Raw genomic sequence first — 16,954 nt, 5'->3', positions numbered from 1 at the left:
TTAAACTCAGACACAAAATAGAATGGTGTTTAACAGGATCTGAAGTATGAATATGTATTTTCAATTCCCTTATACTAGAGGCCCGGTGCATGAATTCATGCACGGGTGGGGGGGGCTAATTGGGGGGAGGGCCAGCTGGGGGGAGGGGCCATGGGCAAGTTGGCTGGCTGGCCCTGCCCCCTGGTCAAAGGGACAATTTGCATATTAGCCTTTTATCATATAGGATTGTCAAGACTGGAATTGCTAGGTCATATGCTAATTTTAACGTTTTGAGAAATAGCCAAACTGTTCCAACGCAGCAGCACCAGTTTACAGTCCCACCGATGTTCCAATCTGTCGACATCCTCAATACTTATCTTTTTTTTATTAAAGCAATCCCAATGGGTATGAAATGATATTTCATTGTAGTTTTGATTTGCATTTCTCTAATTACTAATTATGTTGAGAATCTTTTCATATGCTTATTGGACATTTGTATCATTTTTTGAGAAATGTCTTTCAAATCCTTTGTTCATTTGTAAATTGAATTGTTTTTTATTGTTAAAAGCTCTTTAAATATTCTGGATATAAGTCCCATTATACTTTTTAATTAGTGGTATATTTGTTGATATAATTACCACAGCTTTTTATACTATACTTCATTAATTGTGAAAGTATTTTCTAAAATACATTTTTAGGGATATCAAATGTCACCTTAAATATAAATTGCATATTTTAAAATTTAAAAAGCAACCACTGCTTTTTCAAACAAATGAATTCCAAACCAAGGAGTGGGAAGTATGGGACCCATAGGTTAAAAGATTAGAGATACATGCAATGTATGGACTGTCTTTGACTCCTAACTTGAACTGGAGGAAAAAAAGAGCCAACTTAAATACTAACTAGATAATTACTAAGAACATGTTAACACTGATGGTATTATGGTTTATGTAAGAGTCTTTTAGACATACATAGCAATTGCTAAGATTTACTTCAAAATAAATCCAATTGGGAAGATGGATGGCATGCAGATAAATCAAGACTAGCCATGAACTGATCATGTTGAAGTAGGTTCATTATACCATTCTATTTTTGTGTGTGTCTGAAATTTTCCATTTAAAAGTTATAAAGCACTATTGCAATGTCCACTGTGTGTAAGAACACAGGAAGCTGGCAGCAACTAAATACTACCAACTACATTTTTATTAAGAATTCCCAGTCATCTCAGAGCAAGAGCTCTGGGAAACTTAATGAGGGTGTGACATATCCATGCAGTTCTTTGTCAATGTGTAGGTAATACCACCAGTCACAGGCTAAGTACCTGTATCAACCAACCATGATACACACAATAGCACAGAGCACCAGCCATCAGCACCACTCAACTACGCAGTTCATCTCACCAGAGTTCACTACAGGACCAGAACTGCCACTGGAAGAGTGTAACTACCCCCACTGGCTACAAAAAATACTACCTTCAGGTAAATACATGTCTATTATAATTTTATAGCAATCTCCCAGGCCACCTCATACTCACCCAAATTGCACATCCAATAGACACATGGAAGGGAATTGGATAGTTTTTAGAAAGTTAAACATAAATTTTCCAACCAAAATAACAATTACATTCCTAGGAAGCTACCTAAGAGAAATGAAAACATACGTCCACACAAAGACATGTACATAAACATTCATACCATTCATAACAAAAATGTGAACAATCCAACGTCCATCAACTGGTGAATGGATAAACAAAATGTAGACTATCCATACAGTGGAACACTATATAAAGGAACTAAGTACAGGAATATACCAACTGAAAGAAGCCAGATACAAAAGACATCAAATTGTATTAATTTCATTTTTATATAGTTTCTAGACAGGGAATATTTATAAAAACAGATCAGTGTGGATGCCTAGGGCTGGAGCTAGTAGCAGTAATTAACTGCAAAGGAGCATGAGGGGAACTTTTATGGCTGATGGAAATGTTCTAACACTAGTTTGTGACGATGATTGTACAGTCTATAAATTTGTAATTAAATCGTATACTTACAGGGGGTGAATTTTATGGCATATAAATTATACTTCAATAAAGCTATATTTTTAAAGTACAGTACAACAAACTCTTAGGAATGACTATTTTAAAGCTCTGGCTGACAACCATTGTATCTTCAGTACAACGAATATATAATCAGGATTAAGAATATTACTAGCATTTGTTTAAAAACAAAACATGCTATTTTTAAAGGATTACAAGTACACACATGTCTAAACCTTACTGAGCAAAATATGACTTTTAGCTATGTGTAATGTTACCAAATCAGTCTACAGCTTTCATTAGCCTTTTCTCTTAGCCACTTTGTTTTCTCCTAACCTTATGCCCTACAGTATTCCTTTTAGTGAAAAATCCATTTGTTAGTGCCCAAGTTTTCCATTAGATACCAATTTTCTTAGAATATTTCATAATCTGAAATAAAATTTTAATATATATATATATTTAAATATAAAATGAGCATTATCCTTTTTTAAAAAAATTTGGTCATTAAGCTACTCACATGCTGCCTCTGGTAAGTTTCAAATTTTTTTATTATTTTAAATCAAGCTTTCTTTTCATTATTTCGGTTCAAATTATTTTTTGCTTTAAAATGATCTGATTCTTCTTTTCAGAGCAGTGCTGTTTTCTATGACCAGGCCAGCTTTAATTTCAGTTTGATTCCATCTCTTTCCAGTCCACTGAAAAACCTGTCGAAGAGGATTTCCCTCTAAGCCAGCCATTAAAAAAAATTTAACCAAACACTTTCCTCCCCCCCACCAAAAAATCTCATATGCAATGCCAAGTTCTACAAGGATGAAAGTAAAAAGCTACAGATGAAGTGGAAGAAGAGCCAGCCTGCTTGCTATAGCCCAACCTCAAGAAATACAGCAGCCTTAAGGTATGGCTTAAAAACCAATGTTCTAGGACAAGCAACACTGATTTCTGCACAGCACAAATAAACAAATAAAACATACTTAAGCAAAACTCGTAAGAAAAACTTGGATGTATAAATTAAAATACACGTTTTATAATCTCAATTTTAAAAATAGATAATTATAATGATTTACAAAATAATATGCCTTTAAAATTCCATAAATAAAGACATTGCTTTCAGGAATTTCATCTACTACAACAAACGCTGTGCATCTTTTATCAGAATTTCCCTCCTCATGACATTAAAAAAAAAGTCAAAAGCCACATTAACACAAAACATTGAGCCCAGTGGAAAGTTGTCATATAAATTAGCTGGTCAGCAGGAAATGCCAATTATCCAACAGGCCATTAAGAAAAAAGGATGGCAAGAATGCTCTGGTAAAACCATTTATGTAACTGTATTGAGATTAGAAAAACAAACAGCAGCATTATCTGCCTCCAGAATCAGATACAAATCAAGCCAAGTATTCAACCAAAATGGCAACAAATAGTAAGGATAAACCTGGGAAAGGAGGGTGTACTATTACGAATTTTCAAATTTATCTAAACTGTCAAATATAAACCCCTTCCCCTCAGAAATCAAAGGTAAAGGTATTGTAATAAAGAACTTCACATTTGTATAAAATAAAAATAGAAATTATTGCTATATGGTTGTAAAAATGGAGGCAAGTAAAGAGTTCAGAAATATACTTGTTTATAATCAATTAAATGGTGAGCCATAATTTGAACCCTAATTATCACATTATGTAGAAATCACAATCCAGGTATTGTGTCCTCAGTTATTGAGATATATGTTAAATAGTTCACATTTTAAAAACATTTTAGCATTACATTACCAAATTTGATAAAATCTTATCAAAACATCTATGTATTCAATATAAATCATATTGTTAAAAGTATAAACATTTAAAGAAAACTGCTGAGGTGCCAAATAAGTATTTTCTATTAAATATACACACATTTAGAACTACATAAATTAATTCTTGCTAAAAGTTGATTCAGGTTTACAAAGGCATACTTTGTGAACTATAATAAATTTCCCCAGCACCACTTTCTTTTTTTTTTTATTCCAAAATTATTTCATTAGGTTTAACTTTCTTCTGTCATTCATAAGTAAAAGTTACAGAAGGTTTACAATACGTAGTCTTAATAGTAACATGTTTTTAAAAAATCTAAGCAAAGTGCACATTAAACTAGCTACAACTACTCAAACTTCTTATCATCAAATAAAAAATAGAACACTTCATTCACTTAAGACTTTCTGAGGAAAAAAATAGTATACCTTGCTTAAATAAGAATTCCCCAGTAAGGATATTATATAAAAGATTTCCCATGTATTTTATTAAGTTTACTTTCTCTCATTAAAACTTTTTTTAAAAAGTCTAATGAAGAACACATACTTACAATGCCATATTACACAACTACAGTACTGTTAATTACATAAAAGCAGCCCAGTATAGCTGTAAACATTTTAAATGTAGTAAACAAGACTTGGCATGTCTTTTCTCCCTAAAACTTGCCATTACAATGCTCTTTCCAGGGAAATTATTCTTCCTGGATAAGTTTCAGGTATATTTTAGTCTTTAAAAATATTACACTGAAATAATGTGTGAAAAGATTTAGGCATGGCAATTTCACTGAAGCTTTTATTGCCTCTGTTGTAATATGACAGGGATTGTAAGGAACACAATTGAACTTACAGAGATATGCCGGTGATAGTCACTGAAGATAATCTTGATCTCAAGTATTTTTATATGTGGGCACTTCTAATTTTATACACTTTAGTATTTTAAAAGCATTATATTTTAAAATGTGTACCTGTTTTGACATTTGGCAAAGAGGAAACTGTACCTGTGGCTCAGTTTAAAACAAAGAATCAGCATGGGGAGTTTACCAGAATGAAAATGGAAACACTAATGAATTAAAGCAATTCAAGTGCGTGCATGCGTGCGTGCGTCTTTCAACCTCTTTCTCACAGACATGCACTCACATGCATGCACTCACACACACAACCATACGTGTAAGCATTTTTAGTACAGAATATTCCCTGTAACCAGACATTTATCCTCAGAGTAATCATACCACATTAAATCAGTCTTCTCTTTTCAGCCCTAGGAATAATATTGTTTAATTCTAAGATGCCATCATAGAGTGAACAACCTTAACTTTTATGCTACATAATTATATTCAAAGATTATGTATTTTTGTTTATAATTACACAGTAATTATAAATGTTTAGTACCAAACTGATGACAAATACTATTTTGTTGAAAAGGTCTTACATTTAAAAGGAAAAGTCTGTAAAACCCCAAGGCACTAGGCCATGAACCAATATCAGACTTTTATGAAAAACAATTTATAACAGGGGGAAAAAAACGAATGGGATCTCATTTCAAGACACCGCATACTTGAATTAATCTATCTGAAAACAATACCATAACTCAAAATCTTCAAGACAGGAAACAAAATAATACATATATCTTTTAAATTTTTTCATAATTGAAGTTCCTCTTTATATTTACAAATATGAAATCAGGAAATACTTGAAAGGGAAGCAGCAGGATTCTTCTTTTTTCTTCCTTTTTTTTTTTTTTTTCCCAAATAACCAATTCCAGTAACCTGAATAGAAATTTTCAAATTTTTCTTTTGGAAGAATATGATTGGAATATTAATAATTAATATAAGATCTGTGGGAAACATTCCTAGTCAACTTCAAAATTATGTAAATAAAAAGTGGTCTTAATATGTCATTTTTCTTAAAATCATTTCCACATCTAAAACGTACTGCTAATCTGAAATACATTCCTTTGATAATTTCAACATTAGATCTTAGAGAGTGCATGGATACAACAAGCAAAACCTATTCCTGTTAAAGTCCATAGGCATCCAACATTTGAAGTTTTACATTTTTTAACCTACCTTACAGAAATCTTTTAAAAAGCAATAAATCCTCCTTCATGTGTTAGGAAGTGAACAGGAAAATCAGCATTTTCAGCATAAAAGCAGTTCATAGATCTTGTAATAAATATAATACATACAAGATAGAATTCTGCTTTGATGTGAAAACATCAAATTTGAGTGAAACAAAAACAGTAAAGAGACTGAATAATTTACAAAAATAGAAGCCAGATTGGTATTTTGCATCAAGTGCATGCTTGCTTGAAAATCTTTGCTCCTGAAGTATTTGGCAACCACAGTGATTAGCAGTTAAAGCAGTTTCAACAAAATAAGGTCATCAAAAATGGACTATTTGTCTGAAAAAGCAGTACCTATGAGGATTGAACGTCATGGCTCATTCACAACCATTTTCAAAATTTAATTCCTACTATCTTCTTATAAATTAAGAAAATTTCATTTTTGTTCCATGGTGTGCTAAAAAAATAAAATAAACCCTCATGCCTAAATTTAGAATATTGTATTGTGTAGCAATCTAAAACATTCAAAACAAATTAAATAGTTTAACTTATTCAACAGGCATATAAGCATTTCAAAATCATAATGAAACCCAATTATGTGCTGCAGAATGTAGACAGTAGAATCTAACATTATGCAGACATTTTCTAAATAAAAGCTCTCTGTAGGACAACTATATATAAACATAGGTAAGATAAGTAGAGTAGGTCTGTGGGACCTTTTGAAATCGAGGGTCTGAAACACAATAAATTTTTCAGGTAGGCACAAGAAGTTATCCTAAAAAATTTTCACGTTGGTTATTTTGACATTTTTTTCATCAGATTCTCTACTCACATCAACAATACATGTGATTTTCCAGGAAAAAAAAAATCCCCCAAACCAAAACACCATTCCAGATCTGGTACACTTAAATATATCACTCTCATTGGAAGTGCTATTAGCATAGTCTTTGCAACTAGCCCAAAGCATATATTTAAGAGGTTTTTAGAAATTGTTTGTAATGTTCATGTTTAATTCTTATGCCAAACTGTTTTCTGATGAAGACAGCATTGTGCTTTATGCAAGAATGGAAACCTCAAAATAATCACCATAAAGCTTCTAAGACTTATGGGAGAATAAACTAGGATGGTCCACAGATATAAGATGAAATCCACAATGTAGAAGTTTTAAATGGTTAGAGCAGCCCAGACTAGAAGACAAGCCCAAACCAACATTAGAGGAGTGAAATATGATATGGTCCTAGATGTATCCTTAAAGTTTTGTCTCAACCCTCAGTCTGAATTAGGAGGATTGATCTTCAGTTCAGTCCAGCCAGCAGAAATTGACTGTGCAATTTTCCGTTGTATTTATTGTACAGACTATGTACATTCTAGAAGGTTCCTTTAGTGCTACACTGTTGTACTTTTTGTCCCAGCAATTTGAGGGCGTGCAAATTCCACAAAGTCATCAATAAGAACAGGCCATGCTCCTAGGGGGAAAAATATATGGGAGGAAGGAAAGAAAGAAAAGCAGGAATAAGACTAACATTTTAATAGGTTCCTTTATATTTTAACTACCTTCCACATAATAAAGTATCATTATACATATTCCCATTGATAGGACTTTCAAAATTCAAGCTTTATAGAGTTTCTACCTAAAGTTTTCTTGTATTCTCTCTGCTCTATTATTCTAACACTTGATCATTTTTTGAGTGATAAAAATAACTCTTCTGGTAATCCATCAATAATATGGTTTGCCTGGCCAGAGTGGCTCAGTGGTTGAGTGTCGACCTATGAATCAGGTCATGGTTCAATTCCTGGTCAGGGAACATGCCCAGGTTTCAGGCTCCATCCCCAGTGTGGGGCATGCAGGAGGCAGCCGATCAATGATTTCCTCTCATCTATCTCTCTCTCTCCCCTTCACCCTTTCTTCCTTCCTAAAATCAATAAAAATATTTTTTAAATAATAATAATAATATGGTTTTCTGAAAGCCACTGAAGTCAGGCCACTGCAGTAATTTGGTCAAAACTGGCAACCTAAGGAATGACCATAATATACCAGCATGCTGCCAGTGCTGAAAGCATTAGAGGGTAGGAGGAAACAAATTTTCAGGCATTTTTTGGAAATCTTACAAAAAAATCTTAAGAAAATTAACAGCAAGTATCCAAATCTATCCTTTTCATGATAAATACTAAAAAATTTTAAACTGCACGCCTCTATACATTCACATGCCAACCTCTAAATCAGAAAGTTTTCAGTTTCCTGTAAAGCACAATTATCATTCATATGCAAAATTAGGCTTTTCTTACTTTTTAGTGAAGACTATAAATTATTATGAAAAGAGAGACTAAAGTAAGACCATCTCTGGTTAGATTATATGAATGGCTCCAAGACACTTTCAAGGAGGCCAAGGTCACTGGAGATTTCTCAAAGAACACCTCTGTCTGTTCAACAATCTCAAAAACAGATCCAGCTAATTTTCAAGGGGGGACTCGGTATGTATGAAGAAGTCAATGTAAATCATTGCCACTTCTAGATAAACAGGTAGATGGTAGCATCATCATCTTTACATGAAGAAATAACAGAAAAGCATTTAATCAGTGAATATTTATTGAATGCCAATAGTACTATAGTAGGCAGCTGAAGTACATTTCAAATTAGACAAAGTCACTAAACTTAAGGAGTTTAATATTCCAAGTTCAGAGATAAGACAAACACATAATAATAAAAGATATACATATAAGTATAAAAGTACTTTCCTAAGAGAACAGGTTTCCTAAAATAAACTGAAAATCTCTAAACATGAATGAAAATTACTCATGCCTTTCTGGAAGACATGACTACTGAGTTGGTATTTAAAGAAACTATAGATTGATAAAGAAATGAAGGCATTCCATACATTTAGAAGAGCACAGATAAAAGCTCAGAAGAGGGAAATCCAACTCCAAGAAAAACAGAAGTAGACAAGAAGTTCAAAAGTATATGATAAAAGAAGGCAGGTAAAAACAAAAAACTGGAAGGGCAAAACTTTTTATTACCTTCCTCATCATAATTAGACATGTCATCTGCAATCATTGTACTGAAGTCTAGAAGAAGATTCCAAGTATCTTTTGGTATGGATCGTTTATGATGTTCCTATTTAAAAAGAATCCAAATCACTAAAAAGAGTTGTTTTTTTTAAGTCCAGATGATACTAAATACAAGAATGCAAACCAATTTGTGTATAGAAATTTTACTAATCAAATTTCTCATTCTATGTTCATTACATGCTCTGATAAGAGTCAATCATGCTTTAAAATATTTATTTTCAAACAAAACAAAATTTTAGAGAAAACAAGAAACTGCAGAAAACATGAACTTACCAACAAAAATTTATTCCATAAGTCTAAGAATTTAAATCTTCCATTAAGCACTAAATTCCAGTAGGCAATGGCCATTTCTAGATCTGTAATATTAAAAATAAATTATGTCAAATGCCATGAATATTCATCCTTAAAAACAAAAAAAACAGGTGAGACCAAAGAAACTTAAAAAAAAAAAAAACACCTAAAAGAAAACACTAACCTTTGTGCTCTGAATACTAACATATTAAAATTCCCTGAAAGAAATAAGCCCAAGGTTTGTATCCTGGGCACCAATGGGCAGTCCATGGGGGCAAGAAGAATACCACTTACCTCAAAGGGTATATCTGAAGTTTCAATTAGATAATGTAATAAGCATACTTGACTAGTTCATCAGTACTCAAATGTTAATGCATACCAGTATTTCCCAACCTCAGCACTTTTGACGTTTTGAGCCAGATAATTTTTTGTTGTGGAGGGATGCCCCATGCATTTTAGCAATAGCAGCATCCCTGGTCTCTAACCACCAGATGACAGTATCAGCTCCATCCTATCCTTGGTGGTGACCACCAAAGATGTCTCTAGACATTGTCAAAGGTCCCCTGAGAGATAAAATTGCCCCTAGTTGAGAACCACTGACATACACCTACAGTTGTAATGCAAAGAATTTCTATATACAATCCTAACCAATTTTCCAAGATGTTAGTTCTCTGATCCTGTCCTTGAGGAGACTATTAATTTTTATTTAAAAATTAAAATAATGCCGAAACTGGTTTGGCTCAGTGGATAGAGCGTCAGCCTGCGGACTGAAAGGTCCCAGGTTCGATTCCGGTCAAGGGCATGTACCTGGGTTGCGGGCACATCCCCGGTGGGAGATGTGCAGGAGGCAGCTGGTCGATGTTTCTCTCTCATCGATGTTTCTAACTATCTTTCTCCCTTCCTCTCTGTAAAAAATCAATAAAATATATTAAAAAAAAAAAATTAAAATAAGCCGAAACCGGTTTGGCTCAGTGGATAGAGCATCGGCCTGCGGACTGAAAGGTCCCAGGTTCGATTCCGGTCAAGGGCATGTACCTGGGTTGCGGGCATATCCCCAGTAGGAGATGTGCAGGAGGCAGCTGATCGATGTTTCTCTCTCATCGATGTTTCTAACTCTCTCTCTCCCTTCCTCTCTGTAAAAAATCAATAAAATATATCTTTTTAAAAAAAATTAAAATTAAAATAAACTGAGATTTGTTTTAAAAATTTGATGAAATAATATAATGCCCATTTAATTATGATTGTAGCAGAAAAGGGTAAAGAAGCAATACTGCCACATGACAAAGACCTATTCCTGTCATATGACAGAGAGAAAGACCCATCATTTCTTTCAAGGAACTAAAGCAGTTAAAGTACCAAGCTTTAATGAGTAAATTTACATCTCCAGCTCAGGAAAAATTACATCCTAAGTAACTTAACACAATGCGGGCAGATCACGAGCATTCTCGTGTTTTCCTATTACACAGTGTTTTACATAAATGTTAAAGGCATGCCTTAAAATTAAACACCCATTGCATTTTGAAGTTATTTATTACATGTTCTTACAAGCTAATATCTTTTTAAAGTATGATATTTTGTAAAATGTTTTTTGTATTCGTTCAATAGAAACTTATCTGGCCACTGGGTAAAGCTAGCAATAAAACTACTGGTGTGCAATGTGTTAAAAGTCCTTTTAGATATTATCTCCAAAACACTCTTGATAATCTGGGGAATCATGAGAGACTAGGAAGGACTCCAAAAAGACTCACATCCTACCTTAAAGGAAAATATAAAAAGGCCATAAGGAGAAAAAAAAAAAAAGTCCCATCTTCATAGGATCTCAACCACTTCAAGAACAGGGACTACATATACGCAAACTGGCAGACTGAAACACACAGCAATTACTGAGAAATTGCTGAATGAATGCCACTTCCTATGGTCCCACGTGCAAATGTACTTACCTTCCTTTAAACTCAATGGAGGTTTTTTCCTCCTATCCAAAGATAAGCCCCTAGCACCACTATTCTGGATCCAGTACCACCCTGCCTCTTCAAGGAATTTTGTCTATTGTCTTTTGATTAATTTTCCTCCCTTCCTACATCTTCAACTTTGCCTTCTTCTGGCTTTCCCCCTCAGGTTATCAGCTATGTTTAAAAAGTATTTCTTGGGTCTTTCATTACCTTACTAGCTATGCTCTTTCTCCTTCCCTTCACAGATAATCTTCTACTGTTATACGTAATGTGTTCCTAAAATATGTCTGAAAGTCAAACTCAAGTCCCCATGTTTTAAGAGAACTAGAAATATGACACCACCAATTCCTATCACAATTTCTTTTTAATCTTTGTAGTCTGTAAAGCTCTATACCCAAAATTCCTTCCAGGTTCTTTCATTTTGTCCTTTTCTTTATCAACCAATTGTCAAGCTTTAAGTGCGGTTAAAAGTAAAACTACTGTTATTAGCAAGCAGAACAAGATCTGCTGTTATTAATATGCTTAATAATTTTCCTCTGCACTTCAAATGCATTAAGTGTATAAGAACTAAGCTCATTAGTGTTACATTTTTTCTTTTTAACTAATTTTAACAAAATAAGAATGAGAAACAATGAAATATTCAAATAACTGCAAAACATGAGACACCTATAAATGCCCATTTGTCAGCTAATACCTAACCTAAGACTCCGACAAGAATAGGAGTGTACATGTCTGATGTTTGAAAGTTCAGGTTGTAAAAGAGAACTTTTTGTCATCTACATTCATTACCCCATTTCCTCACCTCCCACACACTATTTAATTGTATAAACCAGTCTCTACCGCTGCAACTCACTCCACTAAGTGATCTCTGGAGGGTTACCACACCCTTTTGGTTCCCAAGTAAACACTTTTATGTCCTTAATTTACCTCGCCCTCTGCAATATTTGACAGAACAGAGCACACCTCCTAGATGGAACTTCTTTCAGCTTTAATGGTAGTACCTTACTGACCTTCCTCTGTCCTCTCTAGCCTTCTTACTCCTTTTTACAGGCTCCTCTTCCTCCATTCATCCATTAAATGTCGGTGTTCTGTAACACTTTATGTCAGCAATAACCATTTCTACTTCCCTCAGATTTTTCAAACCTTTACCCTTTTTCACACTAACAACTCCTAAATCTGAAACTTCTATCTCTATTTTTCTAGATTCATATATCTAATTGCCTAAGCAGCAGTTCTCAACCTGTGGGTCACGACCATCGGAAAACACATATAGCATATCAGATATTAACATTACGATTCATAACAGTAGCAAAATTACAGTTATGAAGTAGCAACGAAAATAATTTTACGGTTGGGGGTCACCACAACTTGAGGAATTGTATTAAAGGGTCGCAGCATTAGGAAGGTTGAGGACCACTGGCTAAGGACATCTTCAAACGGGCAGCCACAAAAAAACTCAAATTCAATAGGGCTCACACTGAATTCATTATCTCACCTCTACAGACCTGCTATTCCATTTCTCTTAATAAATAGCATCACCCTACAGTGTTTCTCAATGAAATGTCTCATTCTGAGGAACTGTCCTACGTACTGCATTTAGCATCCCCTAATGTCAGCAGAAACCCTCAGTCATTATGACACCCAACAGACATCCCCCACGTTTCCAAATATCCCTAAAGTGTGTTGAGAAATGTAGGGAAACCCCTCTCTTCTTCATCACATACTTCCGATTGAAGCTCTCTCATTCTAACTTCTCCATCTCCACTGGCAAGGCCTATACCAGGGTCATCTTCATGTCTAGCTAAATCACTGCAACAGCTTCATAACCAGTCTCTCCCTCTAGTTCTGCCCTTACTCCTTTTAAAGGATCAACAGTGCTTTCAAATGAAGCTTTCAGGCACATTAATTTGGTGTCACTTCCATGTTAAATTCTTCAATGATTAAAACAACAAGATACCACTACACACCTTTTGGAATGGCCAAACTCCCAAACACTGATAACACCAAATGTTGGCGAAGGTTTGGAGAAACAGGAACTCTCATTCATTGCTGATGGGAATGCAAAATGGTACAGCCACTTTGGAAGACAGTTTGGCAGTTTCTTATAAAACTAAATATATGCTTACCATAAGATCCAGCAATCACACTCTGTGGTAGCTATCTAAACGAAGTGAAAACTTATGTCTACACAAACACCTGCCCATAGATGTTTACAATAGCTTTATTCCTGCCAAAACTTGGAGGCAACCAAGATGTCCTTTAGAAGGTGTACAGATATATTGACTGTGGTACATCCAGATGAAGGAATATTATTCAGTGCTAACACAAAATGAGCTATTAAGCCATGAAAAGACATGGAGGAAAATGCATATTAATATTACTAAGTGAAAGAAGTCATTACATATTTGTCCAAACCCACAAAATGTACAACACCAAGAATGAACCTTAATGTAAACTTGAACTTTGGGTGATAATGCTTGGGGGTGCAGGGGGGAGGGTTAATATGGGAGAAGCTAAGCATGTGTGAAAGGGGGTATATGGGAAATCTCTGTACTTTCTGCTCAATTTTGCTGTAAGCCTAAAACAGCTCAAAAATTTTTATTGAAGCCCTAACCAGTTTGGCTCAGTGGATAGAGCGTTGGCCTGCGGACTCAAGGGTCCCAGGTTCGATTCCGGTCAAGGGCATGTACCTTGGTTGCAGGCACATACCCAGTAGGGAGTGTGCAGGAGGCAGCTGATTGATGTTTCTCTCTCATCGATGTTTCTAACTCTCTATCCTTCTCCCTTCCTCTCTGTAAAAAAATCAATAAAATATATATTAAAAAAAATTTATTGAAAAATGTTTACAATGATTTCATTTTCAGATAAGATCTACATCTCTAGTCAAATGAACTTACTAGCAGTTTAACTCTCAAAGGTGCTCCATCTCTCTCCATATTAGAGATGACTTCTTTTTCTTTTGTCCTTGAAACTGTGTAATTCAATCTTTGAGAGACTTTGCAAACTCACCCAAACAGACAGACTTAAGATGCTCCTGACACCATGCTCTCAGAGTAAGCAGTCAATAAATGTTGAATGAAAAAGGAATACTCAAAAAGAAGTTAAAATTAAGAGTTGAAACAGGGATAAAATTAAGTTGAACAGAGATAAAATGTTAACTGCCACAAGCACAAGAAAAAGTGTCTTTAGACAGAAATGTCTAAGTGACAGAGAGAATAGCCTAACTAGACAGAAGTGCTTTAACATAGTTTCAGCCTCTTAAATTTCAACTCTAGCACTAGATAATGATCTTGGACAACTGAATTCACGTCTCTAATTCAGTTTAAAATAATTGTATGTACTCTCACAGGTTGTTGTTAAAGATTAAATGAGTTAATACATATAAAACATTTAAAATGGGGCGTGGTAAATAATGACCTTACTATTACTTTTTTTAAAATAATTTAAAAAATGTATTATTATGGGTTCTAAAGCAGTATTGAAAAGAACAAATTCAATAATAAGATAAAAGGAAATAAAAGCAGTTAGAATAGAAGGAAAATGCAGAGAAAAAGAGATAAGCCCTTACAGTAAAATTAAAAATGCAAACAGAGCCCTAGCCATTTGGCTCAGTGGATGGAGCGTCGGCCTGCAGACTGAAAGGTCCCAGGTTTGATTCCTGTCAAAGGTATGTACCATGGTTGCGGGTACATCCTCAGTAGGAGGTGTGCAGGAGGCAGCTGATCGATGTTTCTAACTCTCTATCCCTCTCCCTTCCTCTCTGTAAAAAATCAATAAAATATAATTTTTAAAAAAATGCAAACAGAGGTAATCCCTGTGTCATTCTTTTAAGTAGAATAAAAAGGCCAATGTGGGATTTCATAAAAGATGATCAACTGAGTGCCAGATGAACATGAAAATGAATTAAGATTGGATCCAAACACTGTCCCTACAGGAAACAAAATGTTGCCAACTCACTAGGGAGGACAGAATAGTGATTAAAAATCCTATTCAAAATGTTTTCATTTACTTAGAAATATCTACAGTTAGCACAACATAGTGTAATTTTAAAAATGCAAAAATTGGAGTCAGATCTGAGGTTGAATCACAGTTCTCACATAACTCTAAAGTTATGGGCTTTAATAAGTCAGCCTCTCTAACATGATTTTCCTCATCATGAAAAGAGGATAACAGGTTTCTTTTTACTTAGCAGAAAGGGTTGTTACAAGAGCCAAAGAGGATTTTATAGATGAAAATACACTTTAAAAACAATCAATTATTAAAGTAAATGTTTAACAATGTTAAAAACTTTTTAATCATTTAACAGGTGTAGAATTCTACCTGAAAACCACAGTTTACAAGAAAATAACCTACAGACTTTAGTCTAATTAAAGTTCAGGATGGTCCTCAAAATGACAGGGCCGCTAAAGAACAAATGCCATTTTTGACCAAATAAACAATCAGCCCCACAAGAAATAACAGACTCACGGTGTTCTACATTAAACAGCCTCGGTCTGAAGTATTATGTTCAGCTTCAAGAGCTCTATTCTGAGAGAAACTGAAAGACTAAAAATGTGTCTACAAGGGACAGTAACAGGAATAATAAAGGTCTCCTCAAATGAACAGTTAAAATAATTAGGATACTGACCTGGAACAAAGGCGAAGGGTGATAGTAACCTTTTAAGGTTAGACTTCCTCTGTGTTTGAGGACAAATAAGAGCAATGATGGAAGTTATAAAGACAAAGATGTTAGCTTGTAAGGAAGAACTGTGTGATAAGCGTATCCTGTGAGAGAATGGACCACTTCCTAAAACAAAATGCCCACTTTCCCTATGTTCAAAAGTAGAAGCTAAATGAACACCAGGTACGGATGCTACTTTAGATCTAACAGAGGACTTATGAAGTCCCTTTCAAAAATTTAAGATTCAGAAGACTATCAGAAATTGTAGGTGACTGAAGCAGCTGGTGATAAAGGAAGCACCCCATCCTACTATTATAAGAAATAAGGTTATAGACAATGACAAAAAATGGAAACACCAGCTCTTACTATCACTAGCACAGCTATCCTATATAATAATCCTATATAATAAAAGGCTAATATACAAATTGTCCCCTGGACTAGGAGTTCAACCAGGGGGTGGGGACAGCCAACCACCTGCAACCCCTCCCCCGGGGTGGCCCTGCCCCTAATCAGTCCCCCCTACCCCAATCAGGGGCAGGGCTGGCCCGCCAACTGCCCGCGGCTCCTCGCCCTAGCCAGCCTGGCCCAATCAGCCCCAATTGGGGTGGGCCGGTCAAATCCCACCCATGCATGAATTCGTGCACTGGGCCTCTAGTCTATATAATAAAAGCCTAAGTGACTGTTACAGCAGAAGAACCAGTCGCTATGATGCGCACTGACCACCAGGGGACAGATGCTCAGTGCAGGAGCTGCCCCCTGATATTCAGTGTGCTCCCACAGGGCTCACAGCTGGCACGTGCAGAGCAGTGTCGGGAGCCTCTCCTGCCTCTGCAGCAGCACTAAGGAGCAGCGAGCCGAGTGGTACGGAGTGGCGAGCAGGCAGGCGGTAAGGAGCGAGGAGTCCCGGACTGTGAGAGGGAACAGGCTGGGCTGAGGGACAACCCCCTCCCCCAGTTCATGAATTTGGGGTACCAGGCCTCTAGTATATGAATAAACCACAGTGCTGTCACTGCTACTCTCTGCCAATTTGTTTTGGACCTCACTTCCTCTCCTATGATTTTCTAATTACTCTCTGCCAAATACACTTCAATATATGAGCCCGTAAACTCTTGGAAAGGCTGTCAAGAAA

The 16,954-nt window shown here is 35.4% G+C and overlaps 1 protein-coding gene across 6 annotated transcripts in view; it reads right to left on the bottom strand.

Annotated features, from left to right (window-relative positions):
- Window positions 1-2,563: 2,563 nt before the first annotated feature.
- DCUN1D1 (defective in cullin neddylation 1 domain containing 1) overlaps window positions 2,564-16,954 on the bottom strand; it is a 33,519-nt gene continuing 19,128 nt past the window's right edge. For 5 of the 6 annotated variants that reach the window (XM_036347371.1, XM_036347372.1, XM_036347370.1 and 2 more), the window contains 3 exons: window positions 9,199-9,281; window positions 8,875-8,971; window positions 5,433-7,325 (listed from right to left, as the gene is read on the bottom strand). In XM_036347371.1, coding sequence (XP_036203264.1) covers window positions 7,246-7,325; window positions 8,875-8,971; window positions 9,199-9,281 — 260 coding nt within the window. In that variant the 3' untranslated portion in view covers window positions 5,433-7,245. Of the gene's footprint in view, window positions 2,719-5,432; window positions 7,326-8,874; window positions 8,972-9,198; window positions 9,282-16,954 lie in introns of those variants that run through there. The other variant, XM_036347369.1, reaches the window with a different exon arrangement.

Source organism: Myotis myotis, unplaced genomic scaffold (genome assembly GCF_014108235.1).
Source record: "Myotis myotis isolate mMyoMyo1 unplaced genomic scaffold, mMyoMyo1.p scaffold_m19_p_2, whole genome shotgun sequence".
Taxonomy (NCBI): domain Eukaryota; kingdom Metazoa; phylum Chordata; class Mammalia; order Chiroptera; family Vespertilionidae; genus Myotis; species Myotis myotis.
Note: the sequence above shows the minus strand (reverse complement) of the source record. Positions and strands in the feature narration are given on the sequence as shown.